Source organism: Felis catus, chromosome B4 (assembly GCF_018350175.1).
Source record: "Felis catus isolate Fca126 chromosome B4, F.catus_Fca126_mat1.0, whole genome shotgun sequence".
Lineage (NCBI taxonomy): Eukaryota > Metazoa > Chordata > Mammalia > Carnivora > Felidae > Felis > Felis catus.
The window spans coordinates 12,601,137-12,615,361 of NC_058374.1; the positions used below are offsets into that span (position 1 = coordinate 12,601,137).

The 14,225-nt window shown below is 43.2% G+C and overlaps 1 protein-coding gene across 7 annotated transcripts in view; it reads left to right on the forward strand.

Moving 5' to 3' along the window:
- The window catches only part of MCM10 (minichromosome maintenance 10 replication initiation factor), a 109,833-nt gene that overhangs the window by 13,358 nt on the left and 82,250 nt on the right, over window positions 1-14,225 (forward strand). For all 7 annotated transcript variants that reach the window (XM_045060882.1, XM_045060880.1, XM_045060879.1 and 4 more), the window contains exons 8-17: window positions 962-1,129; window positions 2,311-2,427; window positions 4,947-5,146; window positions 6,452-6,552; window positions 7,603-7,713; window positions 7,798-7,915; window positions 9,133-9,361; window positions 10,753-10,897; window positions 11,527-11,639; window positions 13,534-13,647. In XM_045060882.1, coding sequence (XP_044916817.1) covers window positions 962-1,129; window positions 2,311-2,427; window positions 4,947-5,146; window positions 6,452-6,552; window positions 7,603-7,713; window positions 7,798-7,915; window positions 9,133-9,361; window positions 10,753-10,897; window positions 11,527-11,639; window positions 13,534-13,647 — 1,416 coding nt within the window. The remainder of the gene's footprint in view (window positions 1-961; window positions 1,130-2,310; window positions 2,428-4,946; window positions 5,147-6,451; window positions 6,553-7,602; window positions 7,714-7,797; window positions 7,916-9,132; window positions 9,362-10,752; window positions 10,898-11,526; window positions 11,640-13,533; window positions 13,648-14,225) is intronic.

Below are 14,225 nucleotides of genomic sequence, written 5' to 3' on the forward strand. Positions count from 1 at the left end.
AAATGCTTTTGAAATTTGACCATTAAACATAGCCAGTTGTCATTAAATGAGGCTTTTGTTTTTCTTCTAAACTAGGCAAAGATTTTAATAGCATAGAGCTGATACTTCTTTATTATTGTTAATAATATCATCAGTGATAAATAGTAGATCCACTAAATTTATATCAGTAAGTTATTAAATGGTAATGCTACCAGTTCCAGTGGTCCTTTTAACACTGTGTGTGTAGTTAGAAAGGCGGTACTATCCCATTGAGTACTTAGACCTGAGAACTAGAGGCTTCACTAACACATGGGCCATTGGCTTGCCTGACTTCACCTTCATTTCTAAAATGAGAACAGCAGGGGCACCTGGGTGGCTCAGTCAGTTAAGCATCTGACATCAACTCAGGTCGTGATCTCATAGTTCATGAGTTCAAGCCCTGTGTCAGGCTCTGTGCTGATAGCTCAGATCCTGGAGCCTTCTTCAGATTCTGTGTCTCCCTCTTTCTCTGTATCTCCCCTGCTCATGCTCTATCTCTCTCTCTCGAAAATAAACATTTAAAAAAAATGAAAGAGAGGTAATAAATACTAAAGCCTAGAGAGAGGATTAATTTATAATTAGCAGACATTCTCAGGATTATGTATTCAGGGTGGATATATTTATATATTTTTCCACAATAGAGCACTTATACATGGAGACAGTATAACCCGTTGTGCAAAACTTAGTAAAAATAAGGGGCGCCTGGATAGTTCAGTCAGTTGAGCTTCCGACTTCGGCTCAGGTCATGATCTCGTGCCCCAGGGGTTTGAGCCCAGCATCGGGCTCTGTGCTAACAGCTCGGAGCCTGATGGCTACTTGGCGGATTCTGCGTCTCCCTCTCTCTCTGCCCCTCCCCCACTCGTGTTCTGTCTCAAAAATAAATGGAACGTTAAATTTTTTCAAAAAATTTTTTAGTAAAAATAAGAATGAATATTTGTTCCAGGGGAAAACATTTAGTATCTGGCGACTGAATGATCTCCGTGACCTGACGCGGTACGTGTCATTGTTCTTGTTTGGAGAAGTTCACAAACAACTCTGGAAGACTGAACAGGGTACTGTCATAGGGTTGCTCAACGCGAACCCCATGAAGCCCAGGGATGGTTCTGAGGAGGTAAAAATCTGTTTCCATGGTTTTCTTTCTTTGTTGTTTTGTTTTTGTTTTTTTGTTTTTTTGTTTTTTTGGTCTTTGCAGCTTAGCCAAGTTTTATGAGAAACATTTTGTGACTGGTCCACCCCTGCATATTGAGTCATACTTTTATGTTCCCCTCATCTGGTTTTTTGTTCTTTACCCACCAATATTCTGAATTTCTACCTACTCTTAAGTGTTTCATAATTTAAATCTTATCTTTCCAAATTAGTTTCAAGATTCCTGGAGTGTTTTTGAATTATTATGTTCAGAACTCCTTAGATCTCTCCCATAGATTTCAGCGGCTGCATCAAGAAGGCAGGATTTTATAGGGAAGGGGACTTGGCTCCATTCATTAGTACAGCTGTAGCTGCAGCTCAGAATCAGTGAGGTCATCTTCTCAAGCAGCAGGAGAGCAAACCGAGATCTCCTGTGAACAGGAGCAGACCTTCTCTCCACCTGACCGGCAAGAAGCATCATTTTGTTGTTACTACATATTATCTTTAATAGAATACCAGAGAGTGAGAGGCAAAGTTACTTCTTTCCTTTCACCAGAGAATGGCAACAAATCTTCATCTGTTGGTTCAGAAGTATTTGGCTACAAGTAACAAAAACTTCCCTACCATTTCTTTTAATGGTAAACAGTGGGGTTTGTTTTTCTCACATAATAAATAAGCCCGGCATAGGCAATGTAGTGACGTCAGTCAGTGTCTGTGAGCCTCTCAGCCTTCTCCTCTTGGTTCCTGGATGGCTTTGAAGTTCTCGCCCTCACATCGCCTTTGAAGGCAGGAAGTGAACCAGCCCCACTCCGTCTGCTTTTGTCCGGAACTCCTGCCTCAGTCTCTTGTACGGAACGTAGTCACATGACCATCACTAGCTGCAGGGGATGCTGGGAAAATAAACAGAATCCATCATCTAAGGCTGAGCGTTGGCTAGCCCACAAGAAACCCGGATTCTGCAGCAAAGATGGAGATAATGGCTACTGCATAGAGAACTGAACTTCTCTACCTCCCATGCCTACAGCTGTTTTTTCGGGTCCTGGCTTCCAATTCCTATAGACTGCTAGCACCTTGCTAACTCCCGCCAACCAGCCTCTTACTCATTCTTGCTGATGAAAGACCATGCCTTTGTCCACTTTTAAGTCCCACCCTGTGTCTTCTCTGCAGGTGTGTTTGTCTGTTGATCATCCTCAGAAGATCTTAATCATGGGTGAAGCTCTTGACCTGGGAACCTGTAAAGCAAAGAAGAAGAATGGACAGCCGTGTACACAGACTGTTAATTTGGTTGGTTTCAGTTCTGTTGGGGTGGTTTCTGCTAACGATAGGAGCTAATAGGAGTAGATTGTAGATAGCGTAGCAGTAACGACCAACTTGGAACTGAGTTTCCTACGTAACAGGAAGCACCAAAGTAAGACAATTCAGTGTGTGGCTAATAACTGCCAGTTTAAAAAACTAAGGATGCGGGAAGGATTGAACTGTTAGGAAGGAAAGTGCTCTTTTATTGCCAACTGACTAGGAGGTATGAGGAAGGCGGAATTTTAGTTGCCCTCAATTCTGAGTAATGCCAGAGATCAAACACTATGATAAAATACACTAAAAACCTTATTTTAGTCTGTTAACTCCAACATTTATTTTCTTAGAGCATTTTTTTCCCAATGTTTGTTTATTTAAAATTGTTTTTACTGTTTATTTATTTTTGAGAGAGAGAAAGAGAGACACAGAATCTGAAGCAGGCTCCACGCTCCAAGCTGTCAGCACAGAGCCCGATGTGGGGCCTGAACCCATGAATTGCGAGATGACATGAGCCGAAGTCAGATGCTTGACCAACTGAGCGACCCAGGCGCCCCATGTTTGTTTATTTTGAGAAAGAACGTGTGTGCAAGCAGGAGAGAGGGGCAAGAGAGAGAGTCCCAAGCAGGCTCCACGCTCAGCATGGAGCCCAACACGGGCTTGATCTCATGACCGAGGTCATGACCTGAGCTGAAATCAAGAGTTGGATGCCTAACCAACTGAGCCCTCCAGGCACCCTGTATTTTTTTAGAGCTTTTAAAAAAATAGTAATTATGATAATTTGAGATATAATTCACATACCATGCAATTCACCCTTTCAAAGTGGACAGTTGAGTAGTTGTAATACTGAGTTGTGCAACCATCAGCACTATGTGATTTCAGAACATTTTTGGTACTGTTCCCCCTCCCAGAAAAAAAAAAACCAAACCAAACCATACTAATTAGCAGTCAGTCCCCATTACCCTCTTCCCTCAGTCCCTGGTAAGCACCGCTCTACTTTCTCTCTTTGGATTTGCCTCTTCTGGACATTTTACTAATAGAATTATACAATATGCCTTTTGTGTCTAGCTTATTTTACTTAGCATCATGTTTCCAGGATTCATTCATGTTATAGCAGGTGTCACTGCCTCATTCTCTTTTTGTGGTTGGATAATACTGTGTCGTGTGGATGTATCAGTTTTGTTTATTCATCATTCAGTGGGGCGTGTTAGGAATACTGCAGCTATAAGCATTCCTGTAGCAGTTACTGTGCAGATGTATGTTTTCAGTTTCCTTGGGTATATACCTGGAATTTCTGCGTCGAATGGTAACCCCCGTGTTTCGGCTTTTGAGGAACTGCCAGACTGGTTTCCAAGGTGGCTTTTACATTCTCACCAGCAGAGAGGAGGGCTGCATTTTCTCCGTGTCCTGATCAGCACCTGTCTTTATTGGTCTCTGATGACAGCCATCCTCGTGGGGGTGAAGTGGGGCTACTTAGAGCTCTCTGAAAGGATTAAATGGCAGGCTAGTTGCCTCATTCCTGCCTAACAGATCACCTGCTGAGCAGGGAATAGCAGGAGGTAAGGAGTTGGAAAAAGAAGTCTCAGAGTGAAGTGTCTTACAGATCTCCACATAGGAACACAGTCATTAAAACCCCACTGTCCCCACACCTAAGGGCTCACCCTGTAGAACGTTAGCACATTGCTTTCCTTTTTTTTCCTTCGTTGAAGGAGTAGCATTAGTCCAAGAGGCAGCCAGAGGCATAGAAAAATTTCACTAGATGCTGATGTTGGTGTATTCTTGTATCAGTGCACATTGAGGTAGAATTCACACAATCTGCAGTTAACCATTTTACAATGCACACTTTGGTGATACCCATCATGTTTACTCTTGTGCAACCAGCCGCTCTCTAGTTTCAGAACCTTTTCATTCCCCACAGAAACACCCCAACTCATTAAGGAACCTCTTCCCTACCCCCTCACCTCCATCTACTGGTAATATGGCCTCTCGTGTCTGACTTCTTTCACTTAGCATAATGTTCTTGAGGTTCATTCTAGAAGCTAATGTTCCTTCCATTTTAGAAAGAGGGCATATGGGGTGAACAGTATCACTTTTTCTTTCATGTGACTAGAGCTTTTAAGTGTAATTCCAGTAAGTCTGTGTATACCTCCCCTTTAAGAATGGGCGTGGAGGTCAAAAGGGGGATTCTGCACCTAGAATAGTGCCCCACAAAGGTGCCTGTGGGGGGCGCTCAGTCGGTTAAGTGACTCTTGGTTTTGGCTCAGGTCATGATTTCCTGGTTTCATGAGTTCAAGCCCCGCATTGGGCTCTGCGCTGGCAGCACAGAGCCTGTTTGGGGTTCTCTCTCTGCCCCTCCTCCGTTTGTGTTCTTTCTCTCTCTCAAAATACATAAAATAGACTTCAAAAAAAAAAAGAGTAGTGCCCCTCGAAGCTGAGCAAAAGGACCAGTGTTTATTGATGCTGTCCCCCCATGTGTGTCCCTAATCCTGATGCCGCTGCTCTGCCCTTTGCAGAACGACTGTGAGTACTGCCAGTACCACATCCAGACCCAGTACAAGAAGCTCAGCGCCAGGCGAGCTGAACTGCAGTCAACCTTCTCCGGAGGACGAATTCCAAAGAAGTTTGCCCGCAAAGGCACCGGCCTGAGAGAACGGCTGTGTCAGGATGGTTTTTACTACGGAGGAGTTTCTTCTGCGTCGTACGCGGCCTCCATGTAAGACATTCTCCAGGGCGTCTTTTGCGACAGGGATCTTGCTTGTCTCCTTAGAAGAATCCCAGTGGTTGTCCTGTTCTGTAATAGTCCTGGGAGACTTGGACAGCCTTTATCTTTCATAGCTCACTGCCCGGAACAGGGTAGACGAGGACCTCCTTTATGCCCAGGTAGAGAGGAGAAGACGGGGCGAGAAATTAGTCGTGTCCTGATGGTCTTTACCTCGGAGCCCACACTTCTCCTTTGGCTTCTGATGTCATAGTGCAACTTTGTCAGGGGCGATTGTATGGCTGCTGGAACTATGTTAATCATAGTGTTGGCCTCCTTTAAGTCATTTCCCTCATGACTTTTACCGTGAGCTCGTAAACCTCTTGGAATCCACATTTAACTCCGTGAATCAGTAGCAGTCAAGCCTTAGGAGTGGAGTGCTGCCAAGGCAAACATCCATGGCCTCTCTTCTGGGGAGCACAGGCCCTCCATAGAGTCCCTAAACTAGGTGATCAATGGCACTGTCACAGTATTGTAGGAAGCATGTATGAGGACAGGTGGGGACCTGGCACAAGGGAGCTACCATTGGTCCAAGAACAAAACAGATTTTCTTCCCAGTCTCATAGAAATTGGGCAAGAGGACTCTCAAGTCCTGCCTAGCTTATCACATCAAGCACGTTTTTAAGATTTAAAATAATTTCTGTATTTTTCCAAACTGCAAAAAGCAATACCGCTGTGTTATGAAAAATGTGTGCATACAGCACAGCCCAAAGGAGCCCCATATGTATAAATTTCTAGTAATATAAAATGAGATCAAAATGGACCTATACTTAGTAACTTTTTTCCCTACATAAAATAATTAACCCTTTCCTTATCGAATATACACTTGCAGCATTATTTTTAGTGGCTACTTAGTATGCTTTTAGGTGACTGTGACAACACGGTTCCCTGTGGATAAACATTAATGGAGTTTCCAACTTTTAACATTACAAACAATATTTTATCCTGTTAAGATCCTGAGTTTTTGCAAAGTCCTCAATCATTTTAAGATTAATTCCCAGACTACTTGATGAAAGTATTGGCATATTGTTTATTTCTTTTGCCATGTTGCTTGTCCAGAAAGACCTCACCCAGAGTTGCAGATTGCCTGATGTAATGCATTCACCTGCTGCACTGTAGGACCACAGTATTAGGAAAGTTTCCTTAGTTCTGTGACAAACTTCTGGCAGCTTGTAATAAATGAACACAGCTGTGCCCTTACCTCATCAAAACATTGAAGTGTCATGACTTACCTTTTGGGGGTGACCCTTGTCATTTCAGTGCAGCTGCTGTTGCTCCTAAAAAGAAGATTCAAACCACTCTGACTAATATGGTCGTCAAGGGGACAGACTTGATCATTCAGGAGGCCCAACAAAAGCTTGGTAACTTGCTTTCTCGATGCTGTATTTCTTTCTGCAGTTTAAATATCTCGTCTTTAGGATTGAAAATGGTCTTGGCCCATACCCTAAGTTAAAAATATTCCCTCATCACTGTACTGAGTGATGTGGCCTAAGCCAAAGGAATCAAGCTTGGCTGGCAGCATCTTAAAAAAAAAGCAGCATATTATCGTGGCTGAGTCTTTGCTTGGTATGCTTTGTAAATTTTCTTGATGTGTCTGGTCTAACTCCTAATGTCCAGCATTAGAATCTATAGTATCCGGTTCCTGCTCAAACCCATCAGTTACCTTTTCATTAAAACAAGTCTTAAGGGGCGCCTGGGTGGCACAGTTGGTTAAGCGTCCGACTTCAGCCAGGTCACGATCTCGCGGTCCGGGAGTTCGAGCCCCGCGTCGGGCTCTGGGCTGATGGCTCGGAGCCTGGAGCCTGTTTCCGATTCTGTGTCTCCCTCTCTCTCTGCCCCTCCCCCGTTCATGCTCTGTCTCTCTCTGTCCCAAAAATAAATAAACGTTGAAAAAAAAATTTTTTTAAATAAATAAATAAATAAACAAACAAACAAACAAGTCTTAAGTCAAAGAATGGCATCTCTGCCCTTCTCACTTGGGGCTTTGTTCCTAACAGTGGTGAGGGCCCAGCACAGACCATACCCATCGTGCATGTGCCAGATGTTATGTACGAAATGAGCCCACAGACACTGGTGTTCTAATCATCACTAGAAATAAGATTTATCTGTTCTGTCCTCAAAGTCCTACTAGTCTCATATTAGAGACTAAGGATTCTTTTTTCTTTTGGCATTCCACCTACTTCATTTACAAACAACTGAGTTGTGAATCTGGAGTTTAAAAAGCGATATCACGAGGGGCACCCGGCTGGCTCGTTCGGTAGAGCACAGCACTCTTGACCTCAGGGTTGTGAGTTCAAGCCCCACGTTGAGCGTGGAGCCTACTGTAAAAAAAAAGGACAAAGAAAGTGACATCACTTGATCTCAAACTGTCTGAACTAGAGTCCTCTAAAGCTGATGTTTGTATATTCCAGGAATACATCAGAAAAGCTTGTCTTGCTCTGAAGAATTCAGGGAACTGATGGACTTGCCTACATTTGGAGCCAGAAACTTGAAACAACATTTAGCTAAAGCCAGGTCATCAGGTAGAGTCAGCCTTCCCCTCTCTGGTGCCCACACTGCATCCCCACGGCCCCTCGGAGCGCCTCAGCCTATGGCTTGTGTTTTAGGGCTGACAGGGAGCCTGAAACCCGCTTTCCAGTCTGTCTCGGCGTCAGCCCTCTTGAAGCAGCAGAAACAGCACATGCTGGAGATGAGGAAAAAGAGATCAGAAGAAATACAGAAACGGTAAGAAGGATAGGTTTAATGCTCTGTTTAGATAACTCATCTCAGGGATTCTCAGAGTGTCTTAATAGATTTCCAACGTGTGCCTTCAGGTTTTGGATGGTTAGCTACCTTTTTTTAAGTTTGAAAGTTTGAAAACAATTTTAACCTAACCTAAGAAGAAAACATTTTAAGTTCTAGATTTCTGACTCATGCAAAGAATTTGAGACCAGGTGGCACAGGTTATAGTAATTACCATCCCAAGAAGAAGAGAAAGAAACACTTGCAGAGGGTTTTGTGCAGGGCGACGTGTTCCCTCTCATTCTTTAGTTTTGCCACAATTAGTGTCGTAAGTACAGGCAAAGCCAGTGAGTAAATTTTGCAGTTGTTCAGGTAAATGATGAAAATGAGGCAGGGAAGTGGCGTCCTTTTAGAGGCAAAAGCAAGTAGAAATGGGTACAGAAGGTGAACACGTCAAAGGATCTTGAACTCAAGTTCTCAGAACAGTGATAAGAGCGAGGTTCACGGATGCTCAGTGGGTATGGAGCGCCATGCTGTGTCCTGCATAAATACAGTGTCTCACGCGGCCTTTACCATGATCTGTGAGGTGCTCTTATCCTCATTTTGTGAGTGATACAACTGAGCGCCAGAGAGCAGGTGGTTGATGGAGCCAGGTTTGGACTCACACCTGTTCTGCTCTAGTTTGAACCATTACACTGTCCCAAATCTGGGCCACTGAAAGGCAGTGGTTTAATGAACAGGAAAGTCCAGAGGAAATTCTTTGGAAAAATCCGAGCAATCATTTGGCCTCAGGCAGGTGAGTTTGAGCTGCTGATGGAATATCTTTAGATGCGTGCATCATGTAGCTACATACACACGAGCTAAATAGATACATGGGAGTCGTGGCCTTGTGTGAAATAGGGAGCACTGTCCTTTTAAAGGTATTACCGTTGGGGCACTTGGGTGGCCCACATCTCACCTGCAAGGCTGCGTTCTGTAGAGGCACTTGCTAGAAAGCTCGTTGGCAAAAATAGTAATCAGTTCTAAATTGGTAAAACAGTGGTCGTATTCTATGAAAAATCAATTAAACCAGAGTTGGTAAAGCTAACGTTTTTCTTCCTGTGTGCTAATCTGAATTATTGACCAAGGAGGGGAGTTATTTTACAAACAGCCACTTACAGCTGCTCCCCTGCCTGCGGTCTGCCAGTCTGCACATCGTGTGACTGCATATTTCTTTAAAGATTTCTCCAAAGCTCAAGTGGGGTCGAAAGCCTGGCTGTGCCACCCTCTTCTCAACGGGCCCCTTCTCGGTCTCCACAAATGGGGGCTGAGTTCCCCAGCCTGGAAGGAACACCAGCCACACCGATGCCCAAGCTTGGACGAGGCATCTCAGAAGGAGATGATGTTCTATTTTTTGATGAGTCCCCGCCACCAAGACCAAAACTGAGTGCTTTAGCAGAAGCCAAAAAGGTAAGTGACATCTTTTTTCACCATTTGAATTTGCATTCTGTAGGGCATGACTGCAGTTGCAGACTTTATACATCTATGACCAGGAAAGACAGTAATAGCTTTTTATTGATCATGATAATCAGAGTCAAAGGATGATGGTATCAACATAATGCCATTAATTTAACGTTAACCCGTTCTCAGCGCTGTTCCTTACACGGCTAAAAGACATTGCGTAAACACTGGCCTGAGAGAGACAAACTAGGAATTACTGAGGCAAGACTGTAAAATGGTGGTTTGAAGAATCCTTTAAAAGAAAACTTATACAAGAGCTAAGTCACTCTGATCGACGTAGGAGTCGAGAGTGCTCAGAACCCCACCTCTCCACTTCCTGAGTCACCCTGAGCCCCAACTTGAGCCTGTCTTCTCTTTGTTCTAGTTAGTAGCTATACCACATGAAGGGCAAAAGCTAGTTATAAGCCAAAGCTGTATCTGCAGTAAGAATAATGATAATAATTGCGCGTGTACCTGTGATCGACGCACACGTGCCATGTTCTATGTATAGGTTCATGCTTTGCATGCATTCTCTCATTCTATCCACACAGCCTAGGAAAACATCTCCATGTTATAAAGGCTGAGACGTTAATTTGCGTAAGGTTACAAACTAGTAAGTGGCAGAGCTAAAATTCTATCCTAAGTCTGATTCTTTTTTTGTTGTTATTTATTTTGAGAGAAAGCGTGAACAGGGGAGGGGCAGGGAGAGAGCGGGAGAGAGAATCCCAAGCAGGCTCCGCACTATCAGTGCAGAGCCCGACACGGGACTTGATCCCGTGAACCTTTAGATCGGAACCTGAACCGAAATCAAGACTTGGATGCTTAACCGACTGAGCCACACAGGTGCCCTCATTCCGTCTGATTCTATTTATTTTTGGGACAGAGAGAGACAGAGCATGAACGGGGGAGGGGCAGAGAGAGAGGGAGACACAGAATCGGAAACAGGCTCCAGGCTCTGAGCCATCAGCCCAGAGCCCGACGTGGGGCTCGAACTCACGGACCGCGAGATCGTGACCTGGCTGAAGTCGGACGCTTAACCAACTGTGCCACCCAGGCGCCCCTGATTCTAAAACAAACTTCCAAAATGTTTATGTGATTCCTCTATGGGTTTTGAAGCCCACAGTGTAGCTGATACGAAACTATTGATATTTAAATAAACTGAAACTTTATTTATTAGCTCATAGACCTGTCTCCATGCTTTAAAATTTTAATAATCGGGTTAATAATGCTAAGCAAAGAGAAGATCTATTTTGCCAATTTGTATGTGAGAACAGAATTCACTGGCTAATAACTAGAAAAAGGATTTAGGATCACAGATACCCGTCTCATCTTTAAGATTTTTATCTCCTCTTTTCTTCTAGTTAGCTGCTATAACCAAATTAAGGGCAAAAGGTCAGATTCTTACAAAAACAGATCCAAACGGCATTAAAAAGAAGCAGAAGGACCCCCAGGATGTCCTGGAAGTGAAGGAACGTGTAGAAAAGAACAACACATTTTCTCCTCAAGGTACTGTGGATTTCAGAGTTAACAGTGGGAATGAAGCCATCTGTAAGATGTTCTAAACTATAACCCATCCCTGATATCAAAAGTCATTGTTTTACTTAAATTTACCTCTCTACAACACCTAGATAGAATTTCGACAACTGGAACTGACCGTTTTCTATAATCGCATTAAATTGAAATGAAATTAGGCACAATCTAAGAGCTTGGAAAAAGGTTTCTCACTGGATCTTTGCACAGATATATTAGTATAAAGATTTGTTTTGAAAGGAGCATAATTTCTTAGCAAATTTCCTGTTTTTATTTTTAAAACTCTGAAGTTGGCAGTGACATTTTACCATCAATTTGTAAAAAGGATTTTTGTTGATGTTTCCTGTCATCAAAGCTCCTATTTTAAGGTGGAAAAGAGATTCTAATTCAGTGGTCAAACCTGCCATACCTCATATTCTAGGCTCTCCTTTTCAGCCTCACTCCTTAAGAGTTTCCCTCTGTTGGTACCTAGTGGGGTGAATTAGGTTTGAAGGGCCTGTTAGGCAGAGAGGGAGAGGACGGGGGTAGCCGAGTCCATGAGGCTCACTGGCTTCCTGAAATTCCTCTGTGATGACCATCGTTTTTCCTTTCTGCTCTCGCTGAAGATGAATTGGAGCCTGCCAGGAAAAAAAGAAGAGAACAGCTTGCCTACCTGGAATCTGACGAATTTCAGAAAATTCTAAAAGCAAAGTCGAAGCACACAGGGGTTCTAAGAGAGGTAAGAGCCCAAAAGGTCAAAGATGACACAGACGACCTTCAGACTTGAGGCTTTTTATTGTGGGACTCACCCGAGACGTAGTTATATGTCTGAGTTGACTTCGAAGAGCAGGAATATTTCTGATAGAATTTAGCTTTGCCTTTGTCCTTGAATTGAAGAATATCATGTAACATTGTTTTAATGGGCCTCAGTATTATAAAAATGTTGTCTTGTAGTTAATGGCTTTGAAGTAACATTTAGGCGGTTCACCGCTGTTATTTCCTGCCTTGCCTTGTGGGAAGGGATTTTTTTCCCATTCAAATATTTTTCCATTGGCTTTTCAAATACCGTAAATCAGTAGTTAACAACCCATTGGGCATAGTTGCTTCCAATGCCTCACATTTTGGATTGCTCCTTTATTATCCTGAAATAAAATTCTTGGGTAATATAAATTACCTAACTAGAAACTTCAAGGATATCAGCATAATATCCTACATATAATGTGAAAAGGGGGGGGGTATATTAAAAATATATGTATTTTGTTATATAAATGTGTAGGCACAACTATCCCAGGAAAAATAATGAAGTAGAAGTAGTCAGAGGGGTGGATGATAAATGTAAATGAAACAAGTAGAAATGAAGACTCTCGGTGTGGTCTTTTGGTCACTTAAATACCATGGGTCTGTTTGATTGTGTGTGTGTGTGTGTGTTTAAGCCGTGAATAACCCAGGAAGCTTTAGAAGATAACAAACTACAGTTGTTCCTCTATATACAGAAGAGTTGTCCAGTTGTATTCTTGGAATATTCAATGGATATCTGAACCATGCACAAATACTGTAGTGTTTTTTAATTTTTTTTTAATTATTTTTTTAATGTTTATTTTTGAGAGTCAGAGTAGGTAGAGACAGGGAGCAGAATTCAAAGCAGGCTTCAGGCTCCAGGCTCTGAGCTGTCAGCACAGTGCCCAACATGGGGCTCAAACTCATGAACCATGAGATCATGACCTGAGCCGAAGTCAGATGCTTAACCAACTGAGCCACCCAGGTGCCCCTATTGTAGAGTTGTTTATAAAGCAGTTAGGTTTGAGAGCTATAACTGGGTTTTTCATCACATGGGTGCTGTCTAGAATAGTCACAAGAATCCCTTGATGTAGAGGGACTGTTGTGCACCACAGGTATAGCATCCCTAGTCCCTGCAAGTAGCAGAAGTAGGAATCACTGGGGTATCAAAAAAAAAGTACTCCCACCGTTTTCACAGTGTCCTCACAGGGACAGTTTCTGTCCTTATTTAGTGTCAGTACTCTGAATACTCCGCTCTTTTGATACACTACTGACTAATGAGACAGTTAAATATCCCACCATTCTACTAGACCTGAAACTTGGTCCAGGGAGATGCTCAAGCCAGCCCAGGAAGGCTGCAGAGCTGAGCTCTTTGCCTCTGTGGCCACCAAAGGCCTTGGGCCCTGTGGAGCTGCTCCAACTGCAGAGCTGTGACCACATTCTGCTGTAAATCTCTCTCTGCCCTCCTGCCTACTCCCTGTTAGTCCAAACAACCAGGGATTACTCCGGCCAAGTGCTTGGTCTAGAAAATAGTATTGAATAGACTGGGCTGTCAAGTGGGGAGGCACTGAATACCTTACATAGTTTGAGTCTATATTGGAACAGTAGAAATAATTCTCTTTTGGTTTATATTTGACATGTTCTGTTTCTTAGTCATGGATGTTTTCCCACTGTTTTCTGGAAAATTAAGAGCTTGTGTCTACTTTTGATTGTCTTTTGGTTTGCAGTTCATTGAGGTCTTATCAGATGTCCTCATAATGGTTAGCTTGGCTTTTCAGTTTTTATTATTACTGAACTGGTGCCTTGAGTATGTGTTGGATTTGGTACAAGGTCTTCTGTGTGCCTTGTCATTCCAGGCAGAGGCTGAGCTGCAGGAACGCTATTTTGAGCCACTGGTGAAAAAAGAACAAATGGAAGAAAAGATGAGAAGCATCAGAGAAGTGAAATGTCGAGTAGTAACATGCAAGACGGTGAGTGGGGGAGATGGTTCTAACCTTGGGCTCTGTTTTGAGCTGCAGTGACTCAGCAGAACATAGAGAGTTTGTGGGATATGGGGCCATGTCTTGTGACCAGAGTCCTGCCTGGGTCATTTCATTAGATTGGAAACCAAACTGCTCACAACAGCCAAGGGCCTGGCTGCCTGCCGACTTGGCCTCCTGGCTCTGGTGGCAGAGCGTTGGTGGTGGCAGAGCGTTGGTGGTGACAGTCTTCCCTCATCTGACCTCAGTTCCTGGTTTTTACAGACGAGCCTCTAACTTCTCTTCCCCTTTGTCCATCAGACCCCATTTATTCTTCCATGTCCTTCTCAAGTTTCTAGCACACCCTCAGTCCACAGTTCAGTCCTGGGACCATGCCTGAACGATTTCCTTTGGCATTACATGTTATGACCAACTATTACTGCCTCTTTCTACTCAGGGCTTAACCTACTAAATTGAATTTGAAGGCAAAGTGTAAATTGCATTATATTCTTTGTAGAATTTTTACCCTTAGTCTCTTAGAAAACGATAAATCCCCTGTCCTTCAACATTAATTAAATAGGACCAAAAAA